Source organism: Carcharodon carcharias, chromosome 2 (genome assembly GCF_017639515.1).
Source record: "Carcharodon carcharias isolate sCarCar2 chromosome 2, sCarCar2.pri, whole genome shotgun sequence".
NCBI lineage: Eukaryota > Metazoa > Chordata > Chondrichthyes > Lamniformes > Lamnidae > Carcharodon > Carcharodon carcharias.
Genome location: NC_054468.1, coordinates 123,348,046 through 123,368,927, shown reverse-complemented (window position 1 = coordinate 123,368,927; position 20,882 = coordinate 123,348,046). Strand labels below are relative to the sequence as shown.

Sequence of the window (20,882 nt, the reverse complement as noted above, 5' to 3'; positions counted from 1 at the left end):
CTGGCATCTCCACAAAGTCTAGCCCAATGAATTACTTAGTGGTCCATAAACTATAAATTTATCTAAAATTGCATTGTCCTTGTTATTTTAAATCCCATTTCTAGTTAAGCGAGAATGCAATTGCAAAAGCAAAATGCTTTGGATACTGGAAATCTGAAATCAAAATAGAAAATGCTGGAAATACTCAGCAGGTTGGCAGCACTTATGGAGGGAGAAACAGAATAAATGGGTGGAATCTTGCGCCCCCCCCAACAAGTTTATTGATGGGGGGACATTTGGTCAGACGGGAGGGTAACCTGTGGACGTCCTTCCCGCCCTCTGCCAATTGAGGCCATTTAGTGGGCAATTAATGCCTACTTAAGGGCCTCATCCTGTTGCCACTAGTATTAACCCAGAACTGGGCATGGGGGCTTGCCATGCAGGGAGCATGAAAAGTTTCGCGGACTCCAGGGTGGGAGGAGGTCCTTTGTGCTTGATCGTGGGATCCAGAATTGGAGGGCCCACAGAGCCATGCCCCTGCCCTTGATGCTGACCCCCTACCCTGTGATCCCCCTTTCGTGCCATCACTCACCTGTGCCTAGGTCATTTATTGATCTAAGGCCTCAAGTGGGTGTAGTACCAGCAGAAGCCACTGCCTCTCCATTGGTACTGCTAAGTATAGAAGAGCTGCTGCCCTCTGATTGGCCAGCAGCTCTTGCGAACGGGACTTCTGCCTTTGGGGCCTTGATTCTGGAGAAAGGCACGCTGCTGGCCGTTAATTGCATGAGTAGCACAAGATGCAGCAGGTCTTCTCAAAGAGGCGACACGGGGTCTCGCCGGTAGCTGTGACGGCTGCCGCCTCCAAAAGATTCCACCCAATGTTTCAGGTTGGTGACCAACGGTAGAGCTGGAAAAAAGTTAGATATGTGAACAGTTTAAAGTAAGCACAGAGGTGGGGAAAGTGGGGAGGGGAGGATAGGGTGTAAGATTAATTGACAAAGGGGTGATGGTGCAAGCAAAAGGGGGTGATAATGCAACAAGTATAGAAACAAGTGATCTGTCTAGAAGTGTAAATGGAAAAGCAGAAATACTACCATCAGCTGTCATCCAAAATTAAAAGGCAGAATATATCTTTTTAATGGAAGAGATAGAGGCACAATTTTTATCCATGGAGCACTCCCACAGCCTTGTCTCCTCCTTTTAATAACTAAGAATGTTAAGTTCTATCCTTAGGAAACCCGATAGATATCAGGTCAAAATTGGTTAATTGGAAACTACCGTATACCAACAGTTCAGCAATAACTTGCACTGTCTACTCACACTATTAAGGATAATAAATTCAAAAATTATGCTAATAGATCTACTTTGAATGTGCAGTTAGGTGAATACAAAATAGATAGATTCTAATAACTCAAGTTCAGTGGATGTCACTTAGGCAGTCATATGACACAGACACTGAAAATTTCTATGGTTAAACGTTGAGGTAGGAAGTAAGCACACAGCAGAAATCAAGTCTGTCCTCTTTGAAGTACGAACCATCATTTATCTTTACATTTTTGGCAACTGGATTTCTACATTGCCTCAGAAGAATTGAAAATCTCTTCTCCCAACACACTTTCAGATCCAGATGAGTAAGCAAGCTTGCTAGGGTTTTTTTGTAAAAGCCTACCAAGTTGGCTCAGTCACAAATTTTGACAGGATGAATATATACAAATCTTAAAGTTAATCTGTAGGTAAATCCTTCCTTGAATGAATCATGAGACTGGAATTCAAACACTGATCTTCAATTGGAAGTCTTTTACCATTCTTTCAATCCTTAAATTCTTATTCCAATCGCAAAAACTCACTTTTTGTGGGCATCTGCGAAATGATGTACTTTTAATTTCAGAACATAAAACCCAGGAAGGAAAGTGTAACTTTTTTTGTATAAAATTCTAATATATCAAAAGCATATAAACTTAAGTGGCACATAGTAATATGTGGATATACTGCATAACCAGAGGGATATTACAAATTAGCCCATGGGATGGGTTGTGTGTTTAAAGAGCATTCTAGGAAATGTCTTTCTGCTGATCATTTGATCTATTTTTCTATTTTGCTGGGGAAGAGCCACTTACCTATTCAGTTGGGCAGCTAAATGATCTCCTAATAGCATTTGAACTAAAAGTAACCAAATATGACACAGTAAATAGTCTTGTTGAATGTCTATACGAGTGTTGGGCTAAACAAAATGCATTTCCTTGCTTTAAGCTCAGCAAAATAATGTTACTTGGACAAATGGCTGAGGATTGGACTCACTCAGTACAGGACACAAGTATTTTAAGAGAATTTGTATATGCAAAAAATGAAATCCAGGGCAGCACTTACCCAAGTTAATTCCATCTCAATTGGCACTATAAAAATCAGAAAATTAGGATTGGGTTAGCAATGTCATCTGATTGCTATTTCTGCCACGTTGGTATTAACTGTTCACTAGCATGAAAATCGATTTTCCTTTGTGATGATCATCCGATCATCACTATTAAGTACAAATTGTGGGGGGAAATAGAATCAAAGTACATGAAGTGAAATCCAATTGGAAAATCTGAACCTTTTTTTTAAACAAACAGAATAAATAAAGTAATGCATCTTGAAGGGCTGCTGCCATATTGCAATAACATCTTGTATTTAAAGCGTTAAACACAAAATTGAAAAGCTTAAGCCTTTTTTTCCCTCCAATTTCCATATGTGCCATCTACCTTTCACTGAAAAGTAGTTAACACTTTTACAAATACTTGTAATCATGTCAGACAAAGTAACAGTTCAATACACATCAAAAGGATTTTACGAATCGGGTCTGCTTAGATTAAATAGTCTCAGAATCGTGTACTATAACCCAGGGCGAAAACACTTTCTCCAGAGTCCCTTGTACTTCAGACATTTGTCATTTGACTCTACAGCATCCTAATTCCAGAAAGCTGACTGGCACCCTTGCTGTTCCATTCTTAGAAGGCCCTCACTCTGTCAAAAAGCCTGTCCATCTTACAACTAACAGATTCAAAGGGTTTTTCAGCGCAACAGTGATTGATGACAAATACTCAAATATTGTTTGGTTTCTGGCAAATGCCACTTCTGGCTGCCATATTAAATGACCTTCTATTCTGGGAGACCTTTTTAAAAAAAACTTGGGAGAATGTGCATTGCTTTTAAAAAGAGTGCAAGTAACTCTACTTCCAACTCATTTTGGTGGAAAGAATGGTGAAATAAATTCAATGATGGCAATGCTCAACCTTGTTAAAAGTTACTAAGTTTTGAAGTCTACAAAGTCTTTGAATGAACCATTGGAATTACATTTATGAAGACTTAGATCTTTCTGGAGCAGTCTAGAAATCCTGCCATTTGCTAAACTTCCGAAAGTAAAATCTTAATTTCTGATATAATATTGACCAGCAATGTAAATAATTCTCACAAAATATGCAGAGACAAAATATTGTAACATTTGTAAAATATATATGACAAGAATGAACAGCTGGAAATGCAAATACACAAAATATCAGATCATGTACAATTTATGATCATGAACTCTCTCCAGCTTGTTTAATCTGAGGGAATGAATAACCACATGTAAAACTTTCATGAAGTCTTGCTTGAGGCTTATTAGTTCTGCACTCTTATCCTTGTGTTCTACTTTCACAACATAAGTTAAATAACATGTTTACATGCATATTATCAATGCCTTTCAGCATTTTTACATCTGTGAATGTGACCTTCTCAATCTTCTATTAAGAAAACAGGGTTTAATGAATTCTGTGTGCCTTTTCTCATAACTTAAGAGGCTCCCATGTGCTAGCATTGTTGCTGTCACTCTTTTCAACTCTTCCAAACATCCAACCAGGTGAGCAAATTCTTTTTTTCACTAATGTAGTAGTGCTCATTAAATAGTCTTCAGCACCACTATTAAAGATGGTTTGATTCTAAATAGCTGGCTCAAATGAAATGGGTTAATCAAAAGCACAGTGATTAGGACCAATTTTAACTTCAGGTGGATAATGGGAGGGTGATGAGGCAGAGTACATCCATTTCATGACCTTTATTGACAGTGAGGCCCCAGCCTTTTGGAGGCCTGGGCTTCACATATAAGACAATGTAAGCTACGCTCTTATGAGCTTCAATCAATCCCTTTATTCTGCTGGGATGAATTAAAATCAGCCCTAATTCAATATCATAACTGCCATTACTGAGTTTAAAGAATGTCTATACTTCGAAGTATCACCAAGCAGTTGGGTAAACAAATAGTACAGCATATGTTCTAAAAGCAGAGCACTGCATTAATAGGTATCTCACCATACACTAAGTGGAGTAGTGGGCACTTCAGGCATACAGAGGGTTTAGGATGCTCACAACTTTCAGAATTTATTACTCTGGGCAGTAGATACACTGCAAAAGTGTTAGCTATTCTGCATTATCAAATCATGGTCTGCAATGAGACCATGGCGTCTGCCTTCTGCTCTAAGAAGCCTTGCCAGGGCAATCTATCACAATCACTGCACTGGCAGTGAAGTGAAAGTCATTACTGCCCACAACTTTTATGCCACTCTCTTCTGGGCACCCACAAGGGTTGGGGATTAAGGCTCATCAAAACCCAGTGTCAAATAAGCAGGATGACAGTTCAAGCCTGTGAAATGGTTGCAAAAGGAGGTGGAAAGGTAGATAATGTAGCAATGGAATTGACCACATCTGTGAATATTGTTGGCAAAATGTAGATGAAGAGTTGGAGGGAGCCATGAATAAATACACACTGACTCCTTTGCTGGTAGGGTAGGGAGGGAAGGATAGAGATATTCTGGCTATGATTGAATAGCTATGAATTAAAACATGCAGTCACACCTAGTTGGGAACAGTGAAAAGATACTGGAGGAGGATGGTATCAATGATTGTAGAGAAGTCAAAGAAGAATAATGCACTCTGGTCAGTAATAAAGATTGTTTTTGGGACTTCAGTTAGGGCTGTTTCAGTTTGCTTTAGAGCAAAATGTTAGAATAAATAAAGGTACCAGAAGCAGTGGGGTAAGGGGGCCATTTTTCCTAACACCATTGACAATGAAGTCCTGCAATGTCCAGTTGAGTTTTGTAAGAGGCTGGAAAACAGACAAGTCTAAAATCTTTCTGAAGAAGCACAAGCCTCAGACATTGCAGTGAGCCATATTGTAATGGACACAAAATGGCTGCCTTGTTTCTTACCATTGCTGCAGCACTGGATCTCCTTTTCTTCAGGAACCTACCAGCAATATGCAAAGAGGAAAATTGGACTGGTTCTTGGAGGAGTTACATTCGATGCTAGTTTGGTACTAAATTCATCACAAGGAAAAATCTAGGCCTCTGTGTGCCAGCACATTTTATGTATTCAAAAACTAATCTGATGTGCTGAAGCAGTATGATTTTCCACCACATGCAAAATTAACATTTAAATATTTTTTGCACATGTTTGTGTATTGCCCTGAGCTTGGAAGAGGGACACTTATAAGCAAAGGCAAAGTGTCCTTTGAAGCATGTCAAGAAAAATCACTGGTATAATTTGAAAGCCACATCCCAAGTATAGTGAAGACAGGTGGTCTCATATTGCTTGTGTTTTATGGTAAATATGGTTTAGCTCCAGCTAAAAGTGCTAAGTCATGTTCAAAAAGGATAATCCTAATGTGGAATGTTATTCATATTAGCAGAAAGCAGATTCCATCATAGCAATATACATTATCCAACTGGGAATGGGACCGTATCCAGGAGTATAGGCATTTGTACACAGAACATCTTTGTGACCGACTATGTAGTTCCAAGTCCACTGCAGCTGCAGCTCACACTATACAGGTACCAGTCGCAAAGAATATCAGCAGCATAACTAGGGTAACCGCAATCTCAGCTAGAATTGGTACTTGATCTTCACTGTGATAGTGAGTTGTTAGTCCTTACGCACAGCAAAGGCAAGGGCTCCTTGCTGAACTGTAGAAGGGAAAACTGGCAGGAGCTGTAGTTCAGGTTACATTTGAACATCTCCTAAGTAGCATAAGCTCCTACATCCATTATTCATGATTTGTGAATTGGAAGACTAGAAAGCAAGTTATAAAAGAGCCTGAGCAGGACAATAATAAAATCAATAACATCTGCTTATACAAGGAAAGCTTGTATGCAAATAATAAGAAAAAAGCAATAAGAGCAGCCTGACTACAGTGTCCAGCTTCAAAGAACAGTGAAGAAAAATATCAGTAAAAGCTCACCATTACTATTTCTTGGCAGCTAGGTAACTTCTTGCTGAATACAAACATTTTCTTATTGCAATTATAAAACATTCATTCCAGTCTGACTGGTAACTAGATTATAATGCTTGTCAAAAATACTTTATTATGACAGTTATTATTGAGATAGGGGAGCCTCTGAGGCGATGGCCAGAAACAAAAATTATCCTATCATCTTAAAGGTAAAAGGCAGCATAGATACATGCGGAGCCACCTGTATCCCTCAAGGCTTCCTTGTAGATAGACTCTTCAAAGATTTGAAAACTAGAACACTTCAAACAGATCTCAGTCAACATAGCAATAAGACATATATGCAAGGTACAAGTCTGTGCAATGTTGGGAAATGGCCCATATGTATTATAGACAAATACAGTCACAAATGATATTGGCCAATTTTTTGATGATTACTACATTTTATATGACAACACAGCACTAATATTGCACAATTTCCAGCCCGAATCAGGAGAAATTTCTATCAAGTGTGTACTTGTGACTCTTAAATGCTTGCCTTCCAAAAATGTTTCCGATTAATGTCTCCTCTTTAGGTTTTAGCATCTACACTAGGCCTCAGATTGAGACAGCAGGAAACTGGTCTCCATAGACCGACAGAAAACCGTCTGTGTCCAATTGAGGTGGAAACTGGTCTCCGCAGACCAAAAGAGCAAACGGTCTTCATTCAACCCTTGCTAATTGATCACTGGGAGAGGTAGAAGGGCCAGGGAGACTCATCTTCTTGGGGTTTCCCCTTGCTGACTGTGGGAAAGCATTTTATTTCTACCCAAAGGCATAACAACATTTAGAACATGTGGAAATAGACTGTATTCTACCATTCCAAGGTACAGTTATACTAACATGTTAAAGAAATTCAACTAATAAAAGGGTTATCATATCAGTTCTTGAAGACAATTTGGTTTCTTCAAATTTATCTTTAAACTTTAAAGGCCAAATGTTGCTGGAATTTCTAACATGCAAGCAAGATATTCTTGACACTTCTCAAAATTTTAATGAATCACTGTCATCACAGCACAACATATCTGAAATAAGGTGAAGACAATGTATAGGGTTTCTTTACTTTGCATGTGAATTAACAAGCAGAATAAGGAAGAGAATGTTTGGAGACTGTAACCCCGATAGTGAAGGAAGGTTTTTGTGCTAATTGTAGCATAGAAAGTTTAGTGGCACAGACAATAGCAGCTTGAGGCAGGAAAGCTTAATGTTTACTTTCTTCATGTATACCTGTCTCACTGGGTATTAGGAAAAATAGAAAAGCATGAACTTGAATTCAAGTCCTGAAAATTAACAGGAAATACCTAGAGGCAAAAAGATAAAAGAGAAGGTGCATTACAAACATGACTTAAACGTATAGCATGAAAACATGATTGATAGATCAGGATTCCCATTCCAGGGCGTTACTAAGGGGACAGTAGACAGCATACTCTTTAGTATAGAACTTAGTTACTGTCCTTCAGTTCCTGGAGTCTTTTTGTTGCAGAAACAGACACTTTAACAGAATGGAAGCTTTATTGCTCGTAGGCATTTAGTTGCTTAGCGTGCCATTAGTGTAGCAATCTAAGGATGCCCATTTAATTAAAACAGCTTTAAGTGCATTGCCTTTATCAGTTAATGAGAGCTTACTGTAGTAAATGGGTACGTTTAGCTACAAAAATCTAAAAGATGTAAAGTACCTTTTGACATACTGTACAATCAGATATGAGCCAAAAGGCAACTTAAGAAAGACAATCAGCATACTAAACACTTTGACTAAGATGATAAAGGCTGTACAAGTGCTAAGCAGGTTGAGAACTTCATCACAAGAAAGGGAAAATAAATCAGAGACATTGTGCAAATGAGTGACAGAACTCTCAATAGTGGTTAGTCCCAGAGTGGAATTCTAAGAGGGTCTACAAGCAGGGTCAAGCCGTCCTGGCCATAGATGTTGCATGATAAAAGTAGTTTAGAAAGGATAGGAAAGAAACATTGAGTGTCAGGTTCAGCTCAAGAGAGAGAGATTGATTATATAAGGTAGAATAATCCTCATTCTTTAATGGAGATTTCTCTGTGGAAACCAAGAGCTTAATCAATACACCAAATTGGAGCACCAAGGCCAAGGGCAGCAGATAGATGGGAACACCACCTCTTGGAAGTCACTCACCAGCCTGACTTGGAAATATATCGTCATTCCTTCACTGTCGCTGGGTCAAAATACTAGAACTTTTTTCCTAACAGCACTGTGGATGTACTTACACTACATGGACTGCATTGGTCAAGAAGGCAGCTCATCACCACCTTCTCAAGCACAATCAGGGATGGGCAATAATTGCTGGCCTAGACAGCAATACCCACATCCCATGAAAGAATGTAAAAAAAGAAGAATCTGTGTTTGTCATTATAGCTCCTTTAAAACTGACAACAGCTTCAGGAGTCCGCACATGCATGATAGATACACAAATCCAGAAACCTCTCCAGAGGATACATTGTTCAGATCCTTATAAGTAATCAATTAAAAATCTGTGAACTGGCGAGAACTTCCACTCCTAAACTTAGTCTATCTGTAAAAACCCTTGAAAAGTTGCACCTTGTTGAATGAGGTGTAACCAGGTTTTAATGGTGTACCTAGTTCACAATTGCTGTTAAACACTCTCAATGGCTCTGGAAAAAGTATTTTTATATTTGCTGAATGTCAAATTTCTCCATTATGTTAAGAAATTCTACACATTTTAGTTTTGTTTAAATTTATGGTATTTTATCTTGCACCTTAATCCCATGTAAATATTCCATTTATTTTGCTATCTTTAATTTAAAATTAGAATAGAAGTGAATAGATTCATGAATTTTTATTTCCTAGTTTGCTGCCTGTGAGAATACTTCAATGTGATTGGCTGCTTAGCCCTCTTGATGACATCACTACTGCTTTATACCTGGGGATCCCCTTGTCTTGGCCCCTGTGAACTCGAGGTCATCCAAATCTCTGCCAGCTTTGTCTTAATTCATAGCAAGCCCGGTTCCCCCATCACCCCTGTGCTCCACCTATACTGGCTTCCAGTTGAGTAACAACTTGATTTCAAAATCCTCACCCTTGTTTTCAATCTTTCCAGGGCCTTGCCCCTCCCTATCTTTGTAATCTCCTCCAAGCCCAAACCCTCGAATATCTGTGCTCCTCTAATTCTGGCCTCTTGTGCATTCCCTATCATAACTGCTCCACCATTAGTGAGCTGTACTTTCAGTTGTCTAGGCCCCAAGCTCTGGAATTCCAATCCACACCTTTCAACCTCACTTTCCTCCTTTAAGACACTTCTTAAAACCCTCCTCTTTGACTAAGCTTTTGGTCATATGATGTAATATCTCTCTATGTGGCTCAGTTTCATACTTTGTTTTGAAATGCACCTTGGGAAGTTTCATTACATTAAACGCACTAAATAAATATAAATGTTGTTGTTGGCACCAGCTAAAAAATTGATATTGGGAAAGGGGAACAGCATGTCACATTCTGAAGAAGAGTCATACAGACTCAAAACTTTAACTCTGTTTCTCTCACCACAGATGCTGCCAGACCTGCTGAGTTTTTCCAGCATTTTCTGTTTTTATTATCAAGTCACCAAGGTTGCTAGATCTTTATTGTCAACTGCTTTGAAATCATTGCTTTGCTGCTGACCACAAAATCTAGCCCCATGTTTTGGGATTTTGTCAACTGTCACATCTAGCAGGAATTTAGCTCATGGCTGTGTGGCAAATCTATTCTGTTGACTATATCCTAAAGTTTATATTAGGGCACCCTTTCTTAACATCTCTTTGTGAGTCTTAGCAAGTCATTAAGTGCAGTAGTACATTTTACATGTTTAAATGTTGCATTGTTTTTCCATTCTTGTGTATACAATCTGTAATTGTATATGGGCACCTGCTCTGGTCAGCCTATATGAATAAATAGGTGACAATTTAATGGGCCTTTTCAGTTCTAAAAAGGAACAATTTCCATGTATTTTAAATGCTCTATAGATTCAACATTTTCACAGGCTTTTAGCACCCAATTTCCATGTACATCAGTCCAACTGATATGAAATCTGTGCCAAAGCTACAAGTATTCTAAAGTGGATTTTCTACAATTTAACTGGACAAACTGAAGCTAACTTTTTCCGAGAAACAATCAGTTCTGCAATTGATTACACCATCAAACTTTACACATCGAGAGTCTCATAAATCTTAGGTGTAACACTAAAAAATTCAAACACGCAACCTGCAGAAACAAGTATAGATGGATGAACAAGAGAATATTTCAAACTGTAGCAATAGGTGAGTTTAGCAACAAAAGTATGAGTACTTTTTGACTAAAACAATAAAAGGTCTTATTGTAACAATGCAATTTCAGAAAGCAATTTAAATAGAAGAGAACAGAAATAAGGAATGTATGTTGAGGGAGGAATTGCTGTGCAATATCGTGAAAGTAGTCTTTGGATTGTTCCAATACAGATTCTGAAAATAAATTACAATAAGGCATGCCCAGCTATATTAAATTAATTATTTTCTTAAAGTTCAGGTTTCTCATCTTGTTCAATGTTTTTGGAATTCAGACAAGGTAGAGGTAATAAAAAAATACTATGTATAATGCACTTTTCTGTTTAAAAAAAACACAAATCTTTTATATACCTGGGCTGAAATCAAAGCAAAGTTCCAGTGTTGACCCAATTCCACTGTAACACCCAATCTCCTGGGATTAGCTACCCACTGCCATAATGCTGGGAGAGCTGGAATGGAATACTGAAAGGATTTTATCTTTTCAGAATATCTCAGCTCTGAATGGTTATAGCAAAGCTAAAAATAAATAATTTCCACAAAACTTTGCAATTCACTGCACTCACCTTCTAAACGTGTGAATATTTGGCTTTCCTGATGCATTGTTTACAATTCAGAATGAAGCTCCCATGTCATAACTAGGAGGACATCCTACCAAATAGAATAGCTTGTACTGTTTGTCAGGTTACATTCCTGCACACATTACTTTTTGACAAAATCCTTAGACAAAGCCTGATTGTTTGTTACACATGCTCATAATCTAACATTAATTTGAGCATAGTTACTGATTTGAGAGCCATGGAAGACTTAGAAAAGGAGCGGTAAGTCATAGCAGGTGCATGCATCTCCATGTCCTGACAATATAGTGAGACAATTAAAAAAAACTGCTGGAAGATAAGAAGAAGAAAGAATACAAGTTTACAGAAAGCTTTACAATGCACTGGTCACAACACACAATTTGGCTGCTACTCCACATCACAAGAAAAACTGTACATGTTAGGAAAAAGCAGCAAGATTGCTCATAAGGGTAAATGGGATAAGCTAGGCGGTGCAAGAATTCACCCGATTAATCATTGAGCATACCTGAGGTTTCAAGGATCATGGTAGTGCTCTGAATGCTGTACAACTTTGTCCAACAAAGTAGCATTAGCATTGAGGCTTTGGCAGATCAAAAGGAGCAGGAGAAACTTAATGAGGGCATGGAACAGAATCCAAGCTGGCTGCAAAGCCAATTGTCAAGTGGTTATATAGGAAACTACTTAACTTGAAAATATAGCCATTATATTAGAAGTTCTTTCTGTATCTTCCCATGGCATCTACAAATGTGCCTTCATTTACAGTGCCTTAAATCCTCCAGGCAAAGCACAAATATCACATTACTACTTGATTAAACATGCAGACAAACCTGTGCAGGAGCACTTTCTGCAAACACAACAGTACAGCATATCTTTAATCACAAACCATGTCACGTGCAACTGCTTAGTATTTGCTTTACTGCTTCCCCTTGATAACAGGGTGTTATATATGTGCTCTTACACCTAGTCTTGTGCTTTGTCTCGGTGCTACTTGAGTGGGAAGATATGTACATGAGAATCTCTCAGGATTGAGGTAGCCCTGGTCTCCCCTGACTGCAAAGATCGGCCTCCTCAAATGCAAAGATCCGCTGACCCTGCATGTTTTCTAACATGCATATGACCTTTGAAGTCCTGCAACAACACAATAATTTCTTGCCTAACAATGATTGGCCTCCCAAACCTTGATATTTGCCATACCAGAGAACATGTTAACACACGGATACTGGATATATATAGAGTGATATACAGAGGCACTCTCGTATGGCACCACTTCTGGCCATGCTTAAACAGGATCAGAAAATTTAGACAACACAGTTGCGAACACTAACGTTTTTTTAAAAATGGGCTATTGTTCATGCTGAAAAATCGCTAGAATTTAAAAAGGGATTATTTCCCATTCTCAAAATATAGCAGCTGCATAAAAGTCTTTCCAGGTTTTGTTTTTCCTTGTATCTTTTAAAAATGTATTTTTATATCATACATTTCATTTCAATTTCACATTTAGGAGCTGATCTCCCACTGCCATTTTGCAGCAATGCGAGTGCACTGCAAACTCCCAGTCCGAGAGATTGGTTTTAAGAAGCATCTTAAAGGAGAACAGAGAGGCAAAGAGGCGTAGGGAAGGTTTTATGGAGCTTAGGGCCAACACAGTTGAAGACACGATCAACAATGGTGGAGTGATAAAAATCAGGAATTCTCAAGAAGCCAGAATTGGAGGAGTGCAGAGATCTCAGAGGGTCGTAGTATTGGAGGAGATTACAGGATAAGGCGGGGCAAAGCAAGGAGGAATTTGAAAAAAAAATGAGCATTTTAAAATTGAGCCATTGGTTAACCAGGAGCCAACGCTGGTCAGTGAACACAAGGGTGATGGGTAAAGATGGCAGTGATGTTAAAAAGATGGATTAACTGGAAGGTTCAGAGAAAACATGAGTGAGTATGTAGAATAATAGTGCAGAATTAGGAGGGTGATGCCTGTTTGTACTGCTAGGTAGATTTTGATTTCTTGTACAGAAACACTTTTTAGTGACACAGGAAAGGCCCAGGCAAACAATTTCAACAGCCAGGGCAGGGCTGTGACTCCTTTTATCTGAGTCTAAGTACTCATATTGGGAAAAGTTGCAGTTGGGGATGGAGGAGGTGGCAATGTGGAATAGTACTGAACACAGCCTTTATCTGTGAATTTTCCATCATTGCGAAAATGGCAGAACAGACCCAAATCTGGAAGTCCTGCCTCCAAACATGGCACCTATCATTTTTGTGGGGGCAGGGATAGGTTGGGATTATCGCTTGCATATTTTGCGAAGGCAGCTGCCCATAGGAAACAGCAGCTGCCTCCACTCATATGTGATTTTGGTGTGAGAGGTGTCTAAAACATGACGTGCACAGATTAGACCTGGGAGGAGCAGGTCTGAACTTTGTGGATTTGTTTGGACAGCTAAGATACCCTTTTGGAGAGGTGAGGTAATCCCTTTCGATATGTCCTAGGACATCTTCTGGGCCACTTTCTCCTGGGTCAGCATTGTGGAACTGGAAAATGTCCTGACCAGGAGCAAAATTCAAGGCCCAAGTGTAAAGGACTCAGTAAGGTCTACTGAAGTTAAAAATAAATTCTATTATTTAAAAAGTCATAAGGAAAGAAGAAAAAGGAGCAGGTAAGCCACTCGGCCCTTCAATCTGCTTTGTTATGCAAAAAAATCATAACTGATCTTCTCCCTCAACTTCACCCTCCCTCACTATCCCCACATCCCACAATTCTCTTCATATTCAAAATTCTATCAATCTCTATTTAGAATATACTCAAAGACTGAGCATCCACAACCCTCTGGGGTAGAGAATTCCATAGGTTCACAGACCTCCGAGTGAAGAAATTTCTCAACTCAGTCGTAAATGGCAGATTCCTTATCCTGAGACTATAAGTCCCAGTTCTGGGTGCTCCAGCCAAGGGGAAACATCTTCTCAGCATCTACCTTGTCAAGTCATGTCAAAATTTTATATTTCAATGAGACCTCTCATTCTTCTAAGCTCCATGAATGTAGGCCTAAACTACCCAATCTCTCCTCATTGGACAGAAATAAGAACCCTCCTTTTCTGTTTCTTAAGACAGATGGTGCCTAACCACCAGCTCAGGGAGTGCTAGAACCAGGTTTTTAATGGGGCAATTTGCCATACTCTGCAGTTGAAGAAAATATAGCTTTCTCTGGTCATTTCATCCCCAGGGTGGCATCCCCAGGGCTGCTCCTCAACAATTATGATGCAAGATCAGCTCATTGGAACATAGGTGGTGTTCAAACAAAAGGGATCTCAGCAGTGATGTGCTGAGATCACATTATGGACTCCACAGTGTCAAAGACATCAGGGAAAACTTATCAATATAAATAAACTGTTGTGTTCTCAGCCAGTGTTGATTTTTAAAAAAATATTGCTAGTGATTTTGTATTGCCATCCAAGGTGATCTGAACTGTGCTAATTTTACTGGTATTTTTATACTGTACAAGCGCCACAATCCTGGTGTTGGGTCCTGAACTGTGGGTCTTGTGTAACTCATGGTAAATCAAATGTAATAGCTGCTGGGACAAAGTTCAGGCTGCCAAGAAGACTTGATTGTAGCTGTTCACCAAACCTGTTTTTTTTAAACATTACACAAGACGTGCATTTCTGAGAATCACAAGAGCCTGCATATCACGAGCAATGGAATAACAACCTTATGGATCTGTTGATGATTAATTGCTGTGCTTCTCTGTCTTCCAGGGATGAAAGGGCAGGCATCAAGAGGCAGAAGGGAATTGAATAAAACTAAGTTGAAGAAAGATTAAATGCTTTTTCCAGCTAAATTGAATGCACTCTCCTATACTGTAATGTTCCCTTAAGTACTGTTATGATTTCAATATATTATGGAACAGTAGAAAATTTTAGGCCTGCCAAAACACATTATCCTTATCCATCCAATTTTCAAGATTATATAGTTCAAGATAATTTATAGTGAACAAACACTGAATATAAATTGTATAATTAGTGTGGGAAATGGCCACTTAAGACCGATTCAAATTCTCACACCATTTCAGCACTCTCTTCTTAGTCACAGGAGGTTGTAATCAGACACACATTTAATGAGCATGTCAAGAATCACAGAATTTTAACGGCACAGAAGGTGGTCATTTGGCCCATCATGTCTGTACCGGCTTTCCAAATGAGCATTAGTGCCATTGCCCTGCCTTTTCTCCGTACCCCTGCACGTTGTTTCTATTCAAATAACCACTTCACCCATGGTGAATGTGACCCAATTCAATTTCAGATCAGGCATTTGACACGAGTCCTGCGACACAGGATGTTAGTCCAAAAATTGGACCTTGTTGTAGCTTTACCTCCATAAATGAAGTCCAATTTCTACCCTTATCTGTTTCGTTAAATTTTATTTATTTACCAAAGTAGTACATAAATAAAAATGTCATTAGTTTCTTCAGTAGAACTTATTCAATCTCCTTCTTCAAGAAAAATATATTTCAAATTCAGTTTTGTGGTAGTAGATTGGCCATAGAAATAATTTAATTTCAGTGCATGCTGTTCATTTGAATTGAGAATTGCTGGATTTTATCTAACTTTTGCACCATTTGGTGCTCTTTGCTCTGCTGAATTTTTGGCTTATTGCCCATGCCCATAGGTGTTAAACCTGATGGAGAACAACTGGACATTAAGGGCAGCAACAGGAACAATAATGATAATTTGTCCTTTGCCTCTAAAGTGAAGCGAAAACCTTCAGTGGAATATATTTCTTATTTTTGTTTTAAGCTTGTTAAGGCCCATTTCCGACTATTCACTTCGGCCTGGGCTGGTGCCATCAATTACCATGACAACCAGTAGGAGTAAGTAGTGCTTTATTGAAGTCAATGCCAAAAACCAAGGTGCTCACTGAGCAGTGATTTCCAGTATTGAAGCAGCAATTATGCTGCCTGGATCACTGGGGAATCCTAAAGAAGTGATGATATACTACATGATCCACACTATCACAATTGAGAAACACATCAGCATGCAGGAGACCAACTTACCCATATCTGTCCTTGCCAACCAGCATTGGTTCCTTTCCCCAATGCTCTAAGTTTAAAATTCTTGCCCTTGTCTTGAAGTCCCTTCATGCCCTCGACCTACTTTATTGCTACAATACCCTATGAGTCTATATTATCCCCAATGTGAAGCTTTGTTCCTTTGAATTTGGCATCTTGTGCTTCTCCCCCCATTTGCTCCACCATTTACTGGCGGCATTCCATAGCATTGCAATGGAGCCTTTGGGAGAACAACTTGCATGTTTGCCAGTGGCCTCCAGCAGTCCTGTTAAGAACAGCTGATTAGGTTGCTGTAGACCCAGTTTTGCCAAATTTACCATTCAATTCTGTTAACAGGCCTTTAGCTCCTGTTTAACATGCTCATGGAGCCTAATGCTCATTTTAGCCAGCTGCTCCAGGCACAGAGATTGCTAGTTGCCATATTGGGGTGATCGAGTACAAAAAGATTGCAACAGGAAAATGGTCCAAAAACTCATCCAAAAATAGGTGTATCAGGCACCAATTTCTGCCCTCTGTGTTCATCTTTTGTAGTGTCTACTCTTAGATAAACATCAGCCTAATTTCACTGGTAGCCCTTCCATCTGTCAGAAGGTTGTGAGATCAGACCTCACTTACTGGCTGACACTTTAGTGGGACGTTGCATTGTTGATGATACCATCTACTAACTGAGATGTTAAATGAAAATCTGTTTGTCACATTGACAATAATATGAGGCCTCTCAAGAACAGGGGAGTTTGTCCAGTATCCTGGCCAACAATTTTCTCTCAACCAATATCACCAAAAACAGATTGACTGTTGGTGTTTGGAGGTTCTTGCTTGTCATAAACTGACAAGCTTCACCAGCTAATATGATTTTTTATTTACGAAAATGTTCCTGCCATTATTTTTAAGTTGGATTACTGTCTTTTTCAGCTGAGGCCATCTAAGAAGCTGACTTCTCACAGCCATGAACAAGGCATGATCATCCATCCTTTGAACTGCCATTGCACCAGTTTGTAAGGCTGTGACACTAAGTAAATGTCCAAGCCAGTGGGGAATTTGACCAGTTGTGATCATTAAACAAGATGGTGATTGTTAACGACAGATGCTGCCAATATTCAATAATAATCTCTGTGATGGTTATATGAAAAGGGTCTGGAGTTGCACAGAGGATATGGCCTTTAGAATTTGATAATAATCAAACATGATGTTTTTGAAAATCCATGCAAGGAATTCTCATATAGATACGGGATAATTCTGTGCTTTGGCTCTTGTAAGTGGACAGAAGAAACTAGGATTTCTACAGGTACACTGAATGGTCTCTTGCATAGACACTGCTGTCTGCCTTGGTAAATGAGCATCACCATTAGGACAAGTTGGAGGATGATAAAATGTGGGAATGAAGGACAATGGTGCAGTAAAAAGCAGAGAGTGTTAATTTGACAGTGAGACTGCTCTTTTTATTCAAGAAGACAGGCAGTATTTTTATGGGGTGATCTGTCCCTAATTTTTTTTTCCCCTCATGGGATGTGGGCATTTATAGCCCATCTCTAATTACCCCAGGGAAGGTGCTGGTGAGCTGACAACTGAGTGGATTGCTAGGTCATTTCAGAGGTCAATTAAGAGTCAACCACATTGGTGTGGATCTGGAGTCACATATAGGCCAGACTAGTAAAAGTTTCCTTCCCTAAAGGATGTTTATGAACCAGTTGGGAATTTATGACAATCTGATAGCTTCATGGTCATCATTCCCGATATTGGCTTTTTATTCCAGTATTATTTAATGAACCAATTTCTAGTTCACAAACTGCCAGCTTGTACTAATAAAAGGAAATGTGTCAGCAGAGTCCTCAAAAAAACATTTACAAGTACTATTTGTCATAGTGTGCTTTTCAGGCACAATCTGATGTAGATGCCAGAAATTCTATTGAAGAAATTCTTGTGTAATGCTATCAAGGTGCTATCAAATTAAAATAAAAAGGTTCACGCCCATTTTTCCTTTGCATTGCACATATCTTTTTTGTGCTATTTCAGAGCATTGTAGGAGAAAATGTATCTCCTCTTTTTGTGGTAGCCTGCCTCTAAACTGGAAATATAGGCTTGCCTTTCTAGTTCAGAATAATTTCTCCCACTAATTTAGGCAGCAGTCTAAATCTGATGGCTATGCGATTGACGGCCCATTATACACCTTGCCGATTTTCTTGTCTATGGGAATAATAATATTGAATACTTTGAGTAGGATGGTATAGCAGTGAGTAGAACACAATTTACACACTTAAAATGAAGTGCTACAAAAACATTTATAGGCTTTCACAATGCATATTTGTGCTATATAAAACACAACTTCAATTCAGATAGATCTTTTTCAAGAATCTTCAAGTCAGTTAGCTGCCAATTCTAATCAGGGCTACCAGAGCTACATTGGAGGCATTTTAAACACGATTGATCAAAATAAAAATGCCTTATCGTTTAGGAAGAATTAACAATTAACTCTTACCAACTTCAGCTGTTATTGATTCCGCATCAATCTCATTAGCTTTCTTCTTAGCCACTTCAGCCAGTGCCAACTCACCCTTATCCAAGGCCACATAATAGATGTCCTTTAGAATTCAAAAGAAAACCAGTGAACAAATCAGTAAATCTCAAAACGTATTAGGCTATTAATTACAACTTGAATATTGATGAAAAAAAGGACATTTTGTCAAAGCTTTTTGTCTTGCACTCATCAGACAATTGCAAGAATACCAATGTCAGGGGAAGCAACAACTTTGTGCTGTATGAAAAGAGAGTGCTGATTGGTTGGCAAGTGCAAATGTGCCACATTGTGAGCCCGACTAACAATCTTAAATTGGTTGTCAATGTAATTTTTAGCATACTGAGGATTATTTAGCAAACATTGTCCAATAGCAGAATCACATCTAATGTTGGATACTGTGTTTTGAGTATGTACTGGAAGCTACACATATTAATACACAGGGCCCTGTTCTTTGCAGACAGAAAGAACATGTACACATATTGTGCCTGTTTCAGCTAAACAAAATAAGTGCTAGCCATTTGCTGGTTTAAATCTCAAACAATGCTTGGTAGTTAACTGTCAGTCACCATTAACTGGTATGTTCTCCATGACAATGCCTCTACCAATAAGAATCCACTTGCCAACCAATCAGCACTCTCTTCTCGATCCAACCCCCCTCAGCCAGCTTATATTTCACCTCATTTCTATATTTCCTCAGTTCTGATGAAGAGTCATACGGACTTGAAACGTTAACTGTGTTCCTCTCCGCAGATGCTGTCAGACTTGCTGAGTTTTTCCAGCTATTCTTGTTTTTGTTTCAGATTTCCAGCATCCGCAGTATTTTGCTTTTATCTGACTATTTATTATAGTTGGCTTTAATTCACACAGGCAAGACAAATTTTAAAACTACGGTTTTCTAAAATAGTGCAAATTTAGAAAAGAAGGTTCAGCAAAGTCCTATGTGACATCGCTATTATCCTTCACTTGTTATTTTATTTTTATGGAACAAAAAAATTATATGGTACAAATTCAGAAAGTAGACAGCAGGATTCACCTTGCTGAGTGTGTGGGGATTGGTAAGTGTTATTTTTATTCTTTCATGGGACGTTGGTTTGTTGACTAGGCCAGCATTTTTATTGCCCATCCCTAATTGCCCTTGAGAAAGTTGTGGTGAGCCGCTTCTTGAACCGCTGCAGTCCATGTGGTGTAGGTTAGGAAAGGAGTTCTGGGATTTTGACCCAGCGACAGTGAAGGAATGTCGATATAGTTCCAAGTCACAATGGTGAGTGGCTTGGAAGGGAACTTGCAGGTGCTGATGTTCCCATGCATCTGCTGCCCTTGTCCTTCAAATGGTAGACGTCAAATAGTTTGGAAGGTGCCGTTGAAGGAAACTTGGTGAGTTGCTGCAGTGCATCCTGTAGGTGATACACACTAGGGCCACTGTGCATCAGTGGTGGAAGGAGTGGATGTTGGAAGTGGTGGATTGGTGCCAGTCAAGCAGGTTGCTTTGTCCTGGATGGTGTCGAGTTTCTTGAGCGTTGTGTGAGCTGCACTCATCCAGGCAAGTGGAGAGTATTCCTTTGCACTCCTGACTTGTGCCTTGCAGATGGTGGACAGGCTTTGGGGAGTCGGGAGGGTGAGTTACCCAATGCATAATTCCCAACATCTGACCTGCTCTTGTTACCACTGTATTTATATGGCTGGTACAGTTCAGTTTCTGGCCAATGGTAACCCTTCCAGGATGTTGATAGCAGGAGATTCAGAGATGGTAATGCCATTTAATGTCAAGGTGAGATGGTTGGGTTGTCTCTTGTTAGAGATGGTCATTGCCTGAAACTTGTGTGGCATGAATGTTGTCCAATGTCTTGCTGTATATGGGCACAGACTGCTTCTGTATCCAAGAGTCGCGAATGGTGCTGAACATTATGCAATCATCAATGAACATGCCCACTTCTGACCTTATGATGGAAGGAAGGTCATCGATGAAGCAGCTGAAGATGGTTGGGCCTAGGACACTACCCTGAGGAACTCCTGCAGTAATGTCCTGGGACTGAGATGATTGACCTTCAACAACTACAACCAGCTTCTTTTGTGCTAGGTATGAATCCAACCAGTGGAGAGTTTTCCCCGATTCCCATTGACCCCAGTTTTGCTAGGGCTCCTTGATGCCAAACTCAGTCAAATGCGGCCTTAATGTCAAGGGCAGTACCTCTCACCTCAGCTAT

General features: G+C 39.4%; 1 protein-coding gene across 3 annotated transcripts in view; it reads right to left on the bottom strand.

The window, feature by feature from the left end:
• The window catches only part of LOC121275378 (WD repeat containing planar cell polarity effector), a 163,046-nt gene that overhangs the window by 39,849 nt on the left and 102,315 nt on the right, over positions 1-20,882 (bottom strand). For 2 of the 3 annotated variants that reach the window (XM_041182911.1, XM_041182912.1), the window contains exon 14: positions 18,640-18,742. In XM_041182911.1, coding sequence (XP_041038845.1) covers positions 18,640-18,742 — 103 coding nt within the window. Of the gene's footprint in view, positions 1-2,346; positions 2,373-18,639; positions 18,743-20,882 lie in introns of all 3 variants that reach the window. The other variant, XR_005942401.1, reaches the window with a different exon arrangement.